Here is an 11,599-nt window from a genome sequence, read left to right as displayed (position 1 = left end):
GCGGCACCGCGCAGCCGCGAGCGCAACAAGTTCCTCCTCCGCCACGGCCTCGCACCCGCCCCACTCCGCTCCCTGCCCACCACCTTCACCAGCGCGCCGACACCCCGCCCCGGCGCCCTGACCCCGCCTCCGCCGCGGGCCCCTCCCGGAGGGCTGGCGGCCCGACGCGCCGGCGCACTGAGCGCGAGGGCGGGGCGCGCCTGGTAGGCTGGGGTGTCCTGGAGCTCTGGGAACTGGGGACTGCCGGGCGAGCGACTCCCAAGCCCTGCAACTCCCAACTGCGCTGCAGAAGTGTAGCGAAATGAGCGGGGCGTTGGAGGCAACTGACCCAATTTCAAATTATGGTTCTGCCACACAGTAGTTTGGGACGCTGAGCGACCTAAATTCTCTGAGCGGGTTTCTTCGTTTCTAAAATGGAGATGATATCCTCATCATAGGATGGTTGTAAAGATTAAATTGCTTAACGCACAAAAAACGGCTTGTATTGAGAAGGCACTTGATTAAGCCGCTTTTCCGCTCCAACCTCATCCAGCAGCGACTTCCCTAGCCTCCAGTATCCTGTAATAGAGTTGGTTCGAGCCGTTCTCACGCAGAAATCGAGTGCAGATGCCTAATGCTGTTGAGGATGCATATTCCGCCTCCCATCGAGGTTGTAAGTTCCTGTAAGACTAAGGTCCAAGCTTTTACTCCTTTATGAACCAGCTCACAACTCACCATTTGCAATAATATCCCCCTAAAGAGAGCTTTCCAGTCCTTCTCCCTCTTCTTCAGCCCTATTTTCACGCCATTCATCTATTGAACATTTATAGATGATCACTATGTGCCAAGCACTGTGAGTATCTTGGAGCACAAAAACCCCTAGTTGGGGCATGGGGGTGGGACAGTGAATATTTGTAAGTGCAATACAACCATACAGACGTTAGGATAGAAGCCTGTAAAGGTGTGGGTACACAGAGAAAGGAGCACCAGTTCTACCTGCGGGCATGGTCAGGAGATACTTCATAATGTCAAATGAAACAGAGACCAGACTTGCAAATTCCTTGACCAGACAAAACCGGGTCATACAAGCAAAGGTTAATTTAGCATATTTTGCAGGATAAGAGTTTAACTTGATCTGCGTCACTTCTTGCCTATACATCTGAAAATAATAAGTATAACTTAAATATTTAAGTCCCCAAAACTGGTATGAGGTAACCACTAACCAATTCCCTTTTCATTTAAGTAAATTCTCCCGGGGGCATAGGCAAATAGATGAAGGGAGTCAATTGTATGGTGATGGTTAATAACTAGACTTATGGTAGTGATGCCTTTGCAGAATGTCTACTAAATTGCTTCAGTCGTGAGGGATTCTTCGACCCCATGAAATATAGCCCACCTGGCTCCTCTGTGCGTGGGCTTCTCCAGGCAATACTGGAGTGGATTGCCAAGTTCTCCTCCAGGGGATCTTCCCAACCCAGGGACTGAACCTAGGTCTCTTATATCTCCTGCATTGGCAGGCAGGTTCTTTACTACTAGTGCAACCTATAATGCTATACACCTGAAACTTGTATAATAAAAAGAATTTAGAAATAAGAAAGAAAAGCAGTTGAATAAAATATTCAATGTTTGAAGTTTAAACTGAAAAAAAAAAAAAAGAAAAAATTGTAATGTTTTAACCAATCACTGAAAAGACAACACACTCACTGCCTTCACACTATATACACTGCTTGATAACAATATACCCCTAAGCCTCATTGCATATTTTGGTTTGAGTGTTACCAGTTTGCTGTCTTTTGGTTGTGTGCACGACACACTTTTACTGGTAAATACTTCAGTGATTCATAGGTTTTACTTCTGTTTTTTGTCAATCTTTGAGTATAGCAAAACTGGCCCCAGAGTCTTGGATGGGGTAATGGAAGTCATTCCAGGCTGAGGAATCAGTGAAACAGGCTCTTGTGTTCAGGGAGCTGGGAGAAGTGTGATACCATCAGTTAAGCAAACGCAAGAGAAAATATGATGAGCGATAAGACTGGAGGTTGAAGGGGCCAGATATCTGAATTCCTTGTTCAGCACACCAAGGAGTTTGAAGGTAATCTGGCAGACAACGGTGAACCACTGAGAGTGTTTTAAGTTATGAAGTAACATGGTAACATCTGCCTTTTGGAGGGCAGATTCTGGCTACTGTGTGGAGGCTGGGAGAGAGAGCAAGCGAGCCAGAAAGCAGCTACAGTGCCAGAAAGTGAGGGAAAGGAAGGAGGCTTTAAACACACACACACACACACACACACACACACACTCCCTCTCTCTCTCTCTCTCTCCATGGAGAAAAATCACGCTGTTAAACTGTTCAAATTGCAGTTGAAGCTTGGAAGAGTTTGGCCATGCAAAACAAGACCGGGAAATGCTGTGTAATTAGTAGTACTTCTTCATTTGGAATCCCTACACCAAATAAGTGCTGCTTCTGTGACCATGGGAACTACTTACTAACACATTTAAGCCTCAGTTTCTCCCCCTATAAGGATTAAATTTTTTGCCTTACTTAACAAAAAAGTAAAACTAGCATGCTGATAAGATGTATGAATAGAATGAAAACATACACTTATTCATTCAATAAACATTTATTGAATATGTTCTACATGCCAGACAAGGGGCTATTCTGTACTGCCCCCAAAAGGGGAGACAGGCAAGTAAAAACAGCAACAATAATCCTTTCACTACACCTTACAATTCTTAGAGAAATAAATAGAAACTTAATGAGATACAAAGATGGATAATAAAAGCATCTGTAAGAACAGAAAATAGACTTTGAAAGACAACTAAAGGATATTGTAACAAGAAACTAGAGTACGAGCTAGTACTCAAAGTATGTTTAAAGAGATGCTAACTACGATTGTTTCTATTGCAACAAACTAAATATAATAAAGAATAATTTAATGACCCAGAGAATGTTAAAATACTGGAATGGCAGTATTCATTTCTGCACAATATATGGGAAGAGCATATCGAGAAGCACAATCATCCTTTTACTTGACATCAGGATTCTAGACCTTTAGATCCCTTTTAATCCTGTAATTAAAAAGGAAATTGTTGAAAAAGTATATATGGCATTCCAAAACTAGATAGGACTTTTGTGTTACCCACCCACTGTCCTAACTGGTTATCCTGGAGTATAAGGAGCTGTGTGAATACTTGTGATCATTTCCAGGATTCATACATATTGATATTTCTAAAATCAACTGTAAATTACTGCAAGTGATTTAAAATATTATGTCATGACGGTTAGGCATTTATGTCATTTACTCTGTGTATGTACATGTTCTTAAGTCTATTTTGGCATCTCTAGACCACCCTCTTGATTCTCTAATGACAGGCTGGCTATATTCACATTTTTAATCAATTTGGATTTTCCCTTCATTCTGTCAAAAAGGTTAAGTTTAGGTGGATGAAAAGAAATTTAAAAACAGCAACATTGGTTGTTGGTTAAATTATGGAGATAGAGACCTTCTCCAGACCTGGAAAACTCTCAGATTCAGGATAATCCCAGTATCAACAATCTTATATTCAAAAGATTAATCTTGATTTTTCATGCAGCTCCTGGTACATGTTGGATATATAATAGACACTCAAGTTAATGAAATTTTAAAAATCTTTCCCAAGTCATTCTAGAGCAAATTTAGGTTCTGCTCAACATTTCTTTTCCAATTCTACATTTCAGTACTTCTTTTAAAAAAGATATCCTATGAGGAACAAGGTAAATTCTACACCTTTTCAGAGTAAAGCTCAAAGACTTTTTTTATATAACTTTCACTTTATAAAGGTCTGCATAATCTAACTTAATCCTGATAACAGCTATATGAAATAGATGTTATTTTATTCTTTAATAAAAACAAGGAACCTGAAATTTAGAGAAGTTCATTAACCACATGGCTAATAATGAAGATCCATAATTCAAATGGGAACATTTGAGGATCCAAACTGTGTATTTGTTTTTTTCCCTTATACCATGCTGCTGCTGCTGCTAAGTCACTTCAGTCGTGTCCAACTCTGTGCGACACCATAGACGGCAGCCCACAAGGCTCCCCTGTCCCTGGGATTCTCCAGGCAAGAACACTGGGGTGGGTTGCCATTTCCTTCTCCAATGCAGGAAAGTGAAAAGTGAAAGTGAAGTCGCTTAGTCATGTCTGACCCTCAGGGATCCCGTGGACTTCAGCCTACCAGGCTCCTCCGTACATGGGATTTTCCAGGCAAGAGTACTGGAGTGGGGTGCCATTGCCTTCTCCAAGCTATCTCACTATGAACAAATAAATGCTAAACTAAGTTATGCAGATTAAAAGGAAAAGCAAAAAGGAAAAAAAAAGATATTACATGGAAATCTGTGAGATCGGTCTTAAGGTATAAGACAAATTAAATTTACAACCAAAGAAACAGAAATCAGATTAGTTGCAGAGCACAAAGAATCAGAAATTCACACTGAAAGTGAAAACCACTCTCTCCTCTTCTTGGCCTCTAGTGAAATTACTTTTTTCACAAGCCACTTCCTAGAGACCTTGTTGGACTGGAGGAAAAAGTTGGAAGACTATGTTGTCAGTTGGAGCAAAAAATTTCATTTTGTGTTCATTCAGACCAGCAAATATGGAAAAAGGGTAGGGTAAGGGGGAAGATGAAAGAGTAAAGTGATTATTTTCATGCTCAAAAAACTCAGCTGTAGGCAAAAAGATTAGGAAAAAAGCGGCAGTGGAAAACTAATAAATGGTGACACTTTAATGCAGGAGACCCCAGTTCGATTCCTGGGTTGGGAAGATCCCCTGGAGAAGGGAACAGGTACCCACTCCAGAATTGTGGCCTGGAGAATTCCATGTACTGTATAGTCCATGGGGTCGCAAAGAGTCGGACACAACTGAGCGGCTCTCACTTTCATTTTTCACTCCCAAATAATCCCAGAATTCAGCTGGTTTATTTCTGCCCACAAAGGAGGGAGAGTATGAAGAGGCAGAGTGGGGATGGGAGAAAGGAATATCCTATGGGCCATCCTTATAATCCTCCCTGGTTAAATCTACAGGAACTCTCCATTCCCATTAACAGATTACAATCTATTATTATTTAGTGTCAGTGAAATTAAAAGTCTAGATTTGTAGGGAAATTTAGTCATGGGGAAAATAAGAATTAAAACATTCATGCCATCTGGACCCAGATTCCTCCAAATTGAAAGATGAAAATAAAGAATTCTGATACCATTACACTTCAGAAGTACAGTGCTTAGTTGAAAAATAAAGTCAGAATTCTTGTTATCTATATGCCTTTCTATATAGAAATTACATCCTAAACAGTCGTATGTTTTTTTTTTAAATAGGTTTCATATGTTGAAATTTTTTTCTCATTTCTGTATTTTAAATAAAGTTAAAAAATTCTTTTTGTTCTAATTAAGTGTCCCTTACATTATTTACTTATCGTATATTGAAAACATCATAGTCTTTCATATATCTCTTATTAAAGACCAAAAGCTCTCTCTCCGACCAAAGGCCAGATCACTCAGTTCTTTAATTTTGAAACCAACCTACTTTCCTTTTTAATGCTCTCACTACATTTTGGTTCTTTAGGAGTCTTCTCCCCAACTGGTTTTATAAGAGTATCCCAACTCTAAACACAGGCTAACCTCATTGTTTCTATTAGTCTGAATTAAAACAGTGAAAATAATACACATGAAAAAGTTTAAATTAATAAATCTTGGTACCCAGTTTAGCTTCTGAATTCTCTTGTAAGAGTTGATGAAAATATGAAGATGAAATAGTAACTTTCATTCACATTCCCTACTTCTAGGTAAATCAGCAGATCCAGGTTTCCCTGGATGTTTACTGAAGACCTACCAAACTTGTGTATTATTTCCACTCTACAGGAATTTCAGTTGGATGCATTTTACTGGATACTTGCCCTGAAAATTTCACATTGGGGCTTATCCTTACAACTAAAATTAAGCAGCTTTTTTGATATTTTTTTTTAAGTATTACTATTTAGCCTTATTTACGGAAGAGATTTGAGGAACTTTAGAACACAAGGAAAAAGGTTAAGTAGATAAAAATTGGAATCTAAAAAAATATAGTTGGATCAAAAATAACAAGTCAGAATACAAATACACAGATGATTGAGTTCTACCTAAATATTAAAAGTAGGCCTGATTTTAATCTGAGATTTCTCACAACTAAAGCAAACACTGAAAACAGTCAGTGATTTGCATTGTTCATAAGAAACACGCAAATTGATTTCTCAGGTTGAAGTAAAGCTCTTCCTGAAACAGGTCTGAACAAAATTTCTCATTTAGATTCTGAGAGATGTAATGTTTCCTCAATATCCTCACAAAAAGGCAACAGGAGATCTCATTCAATGGTTTACTGACTTTTAAACATTAGAACAGGAAAATAATAATCTCACATTACATGGCTTACGGTCTAACTTTTGAAAATTCAAGCTAGGGTGATGAAATGGTAGCTGGCTAAAGTTACTGGTTAACATCCAACATTATCAGCTGCAAGTTATCAAGGTGAGATCCTAATATCAATGTGGACTCACAGTGGGCACTCAGGCCAAGCCTGAATTTTCTAGGAAGGAAAGGAAAGTGGCAAGCACTCCCTCTTCTCTGTTACTTCTATATATGTATTTTTAGTGTTGAAGTAATGGCATTATATTTACAGATCTCTCCTCTAGTATGAGAGTTCCACATCTTAGTCCTCTTTGAAATCAACCCCCAGACCAGTGCCTAGCACACAAATATACTCAATAAATGTTCACTGAATACCAACATAAAGAAAATCAAGATCAGGAAAACACTGGAAGTAGTGATCAAACAGCAACTATAGTCTACAACTTTCACTGAAGGAGGGGAGAGAAATCACCACCAAAAAGCAATTCAGAACATGAAACATGTCCCAGAGAACTGAAAGCTTCCAGAGCTCTACTTGATTTTTCTAGTACATATGGACCTGGTCTTATCATGACATTTCATATGCTCCAGAATTGGCCCATTCTGCACAGGCAGGAATACCTGCACTGGCTAAATACAAATCTGTATTAAAAAGTTTAACATTTAGATTATCCAGGCTAGCAGGGCTGTGATTCAAGACAGCAAAGTGTTCATATAATTCAAGGTAAATCTTCTCTATGACGCTTCTAAAAGTGAACTGGTTTTGAAGAAAATCATTTTATAGCTATTTCACATATTGCTGCTCTAGTAAACACAACTGGAACAATGCATCATTATGAAGATGATTTATCATGTTTTAAAATTTTTTCCAAGACAAGAGACTTTCCAAGACAAATTCTTCTATTTGTTCTCTTTCTCCCTTCCTAGTGGTTCTTCTCTGCTGTCATCAACTGCATTCCAATGTGCCATTTTCTAATTTCTCCTACTATTATTGCTTTTTCTCTGCCTCCCTCATTTTTTCTTGCCTCTGTTATTAGGGGACCTTCTTTTTCATCACCCTCAATAGCCAGGGAATGTTTTTTTCCTTCTGCTTTCACAAAATGATCAGTCACGTCGTGTATTCTGTAACCTCCGCTGTCTCCTGATTCTGCTCGGCTATTTTGTCACTGATGACATTTCTACAGTTTTTCTACATTTCCGTTGTTGTTCCAGACACCTGAAGGTGCCTGTGGTTGAAGAGGGGAGCCAGTGCTAAGTCAAAGTATTACTCTGTGATTATTCTTAACATACACATTCACTGTTTTCACTTAATTTTCAAAGTACAGTACAGAAGTTTCTATTAATGGCCCAGTTCCTACTTCAAGTCTTTAAAAGATTTAAGGAAAGAGATAAGTGGCAGACCAAGGAAACAGGTAAAATAAGACTGTCAGTGGAAACTAAAAATTCTGGACCACTCAGCATAAATGCATATACTATGAATAAACTACAATATTGTCAGGCAATGAGGACTTTTGTCTAAAAAAATGGTAATAAATATGTCAACTTAGAAAAGCTGAGGTCTTTTCTTTTTAAATGGTTTCACTTTGTCTATAATCACTATAATTTTAGGAAGCATTTAATAAAAATAAAACCTTTAAGTTATTAAGTCAACTATTTCTGTGTAATATAAAAGGTTTTAAGAATATGTATTCTTGTACGCCTCAAATTATATCTTCACTCTTACTTATATCAAAATAAGCTAATAAACTCTGAAAAACATCCAAATGCTCTTTTTGTGTAGAATTTGGCTAAAAGAATCCACTATTAAAACCACAAGGTAAATTGATGAAACAGAGCTAAATATATACCTTAAGCCCAGGCTCTGAATCTTTTTGCATACTTGAACATTAGAGATAAGTATTTATAGAATTGGGGTCTGTCTCCTGGTTTGGAAGTGTATTTGAGGTAGGGTGAAACAAAGGCAGATAAACGTAACTATAATTAACGAAAGGAAAACAAAATGTCAAAGTAGCCAACTCAACTCATTTCTCTTGTCTCATAATACATATCATCAAGTTAATTATAGAAAGACAGCTCATCTGGGATCAGAGCAAACATCTGGTGTAAAAATTCAGTTTAACCTGTAGAACACAATTCCTTTCAGTCATCCAAGAAGGCATGGAAATAATTTTTGTTATCAAAAAAAACCCAAAAAGCATTATGTTTCTGTAAATGGGATTTTACCTATAAAGACAGTTAACGGCTCACCTTTACTGAGCATTGGGTATGGATCAGGTAATTATTAAGAATTGCATATGGATTGACATTTAATCCAACAACACTACGAGCTAGACATGATTATCATTATCCCTGTATACCAAAGAGGAAATGACCTGGAGTGACTAACTCAAGCTACCTTAGGTTCTACAAGAGATTAAAATGCCAGACGCCAGTTAGCACTCTTCATTTCCATGCTGCAGGGTCTCCTTACTATTCACACAGATGACTATGCTCCGTTCAGGTAAAATCCCATCTTCTGTCCGATTATTCTCTCTTGCAGTCCATTTAAAATACATCTAGAAAGTATTTGATCATCATCAGAAGACCCGGTACCTCCAAAGAGTAGTTCTAACTTAAATATTATAATATTTTCCCTATTACAGTTAATACTTGCAATTTTTACTATGTCTAAAAAATGAATATATATGCATATATATAAAACATTTGAAACATGTGAAAAAGAATAAAATTTTAAAATTTCATGTTTTAAAAGAACATACCAGTTATTTGGGGTTCCACTGGAAGTATCTTAAAAACAAAATTCTTCCACTTAACAACACTAAAGAATGAGGTATATAAATGTTTTAATCACAGACTTTTACTGTATGCAATTAACTGTATTTCACAACTTGCATCTTACAAAAAGACAGTACCATAGTGCCTGTAAAAAGTACTGCAATTAAACAAAAAGTTACATTACCACATGAAACCACCAAATATCACAACTGTCAGAGTCTACAGTTTCCTTTCTTCAAATGCGATCATGATGTTTTTATGTGATATTTTGTATCCACATTATGATTTAAAGTTCATTTATAGTTCAAAAGTCTCCTACAGGTAAATATGTATTAAACAAATGGCTAAGAGAAAGCAGGAGACCCTAGAATTTAAGAAGTACTGTGTGGTTTCTAAGTTTGATTTTTAAAGACAACATGAAACACTTTTATTAGTTGCAAACAAAAATGCAAAATCTGTAGTCATAAAAATATTTTATTGGTAAATTTACATAATAGTAAGTGGGGCTGTAAATATTTTTTTAATTTTAGGATATTGATAAATGCATAAACTGGCAAGTGTCTCTGAAAATAGGGTACTATAATTTTTATAAGAATTGTTATATTTATAAAGAGGCCAATTAAGCTGATTAAATATTAGTTATTTCCTGGTTCTGTGCAACAGTTCCCATTTGTGTATTAATTAGATTCATACTCCTATGACCCTGGATAAGTCTGGGGCAAGGAAACAGTGATAAAACTATTATTAAATTAAAGCTTTTCCAAAATCGCAGCTCTTAAAATTACAGCTTTTCTTTTCTGTTTTCGTCAAATGCTTATAATTACTTGAATTTTAATGTTCTATACAATACAGAAAATACCAGTGTTCAATGACAATAGCACTAAACCTGAATTATAAAGCTACGTAATCAATGTTTTATTGTTTACTAGTCTGCTAGTAAACATTACAATAAATGAATGTTTTGAAAGATAAGCAAATCCCCCCAAAACAGATAAAACCTAAAACATAATTCAGAAACAATAATTTAGTAAAATGTGTCAAAAACATTGGCAATGGTTCATACAAATTCTTTATTTAATAACAATCTTCCTATTTAACCACACCAAGTACCAGCAGGTGTATTTAAGAGGATATCCATTAAGAAAATTCTGTTGCAGCAATAGTTGATTAAGTTGATCTTTGACTTGTATACATATAACTATTTGTTTCACAATTCTCAAATAATACATATTTAGGCAGCTTGCACTATGTTATAAAAATTTAAATTCGTTACATGCCAATAGTAGAGAATTCAAGAATTATGTGTTAGAATTCACTAAACTAAAAGTGAAAATAGACTTACCAATAACACTGCATAATGAATAACTCAACCACATTTTCATGGCAGCTTAACTGTGGAGACCAAAACATTAAGTCTGGAAATGTTTGGTAGGCACAGATTGCAATTAAAACCTAACGAATTCTAACAAATTTCTATTTTAATTAAAACGCAAATCATGGATTGTGCACGAATATGTTTGTCATGAAAATGTGGTACTTCTTGGCATAATCTGTGTATTTGCATGGTATGACAGAAGTGATGGAAACTGGAGAAAATAGACTTTAATGAGATTCTCCATTCAGTGATGAGGCTTCTCCTCTGGGTGAAGACGACCTGGACATTCCCCTCTCTGTGTTATCAGAGCTGGAGCCACTCTGACTGTGTTGATCTGCAGAGGCAGCACTAGACGCAGGCGGGGACTTCGTTTTCTCCTTAAAGTCTGTAATAATGACTGTCAGATCTCCAACGGTAACTTCCAAATGTTGAGCACTACTCCGATCCACATTTTTCAATCTTGGCCTAAACACAAAAGATGATAAAATGTTTAACTAGCTTTTCTCTCTACCAAGTCTCTGAGCATGCAGTGCATATTAAATTAAGTAAAAATGACAAAATAAGTACATCTATATTTAAAGCTCTCTATTCATGTGTAACTAAATGCAAAAATATAATTAAATGCTTGAAATCATTAACATTAATCAAGCCAATCATTCATGAATCTTCCTCAACATGACAAAAAATACTGGGAGTAATGGTCTCCTACTTGTGCTTTTATAACTTTATCTCAGTTTGGCAAACAGCTTATCAATTTACTACAGTAAAGATTTTAGAACAGCAGTCACAGCTGCATCACAGAGGAAGCTGACAGCAGCTAAGGCTGAGTCAGATGGAGGGCTGCCACTCCAGTGATGTGCACTTACGATAAGGGCATCGTGACTGTCTGCTCTGCCAGGACCCAAAACCATTCCGATTGGTTAGAATTCATGCAAATATCTGTTCAGTATTGTGAATATCACTCCTGGCTTTATGAGTGAAAAAGAAATAGTTCAAACACAAATGTCTTTTAATCTAGTAAAACAAAAACAAAAAGCAGAAAGTGTCCGCACACT

The 11,599-nt window shown here is 36.9% G+C and overlaps 1 protein-coding gene across 2 annotated transcripts in view; it reads right to left on the bottom strand.

The window, feature by feature from the left end:
* Window positions 1-2,578: 2,578 nt before the first annotated feature.
* Window positions 2,579-11,599, bottom strand: part of YAF2 (YY1 associated factor 2) — an 86,949-nt gene continuing 77,928 nt past the window's right edge. For both annotated transcript variants that reach the window (XM_070789260.1, XM_070789258.1), the window contains one exon: window positions 2,579-11,009. In XM_070789260.1, coding sequence (XP_070645361.1) covers window positions 10,772-11,009 — 238 coding nt within the window. In that variant the 3' untranslated portion in view covers window positions 2,579-10,771. The remainder of the gene's footprint in view (window positions 11,010-11,599) is intronic.

Source organism: Bos indicus, chromosome 5 (genome assembly GCF_029378745.1).
Source record: "Bos indicus isolate NIAB-ARS_2022 breed Sahiwal x Tharparkar chromosome 5, NIAB-ARS_B.indTharparkar_mat_pri_1.0, whole genome shotgun sequence".
Lineage (NCBI taxonomy): Eukaryota > Metazoa > Chordata > Mammalia > Artiodactyla > Bovidae > Bos > Bos indicus.
Note: the sequence above shows the minus strand (reverse complement) of the source record. Positions and strands in the feature narration are given on the sequence as shown.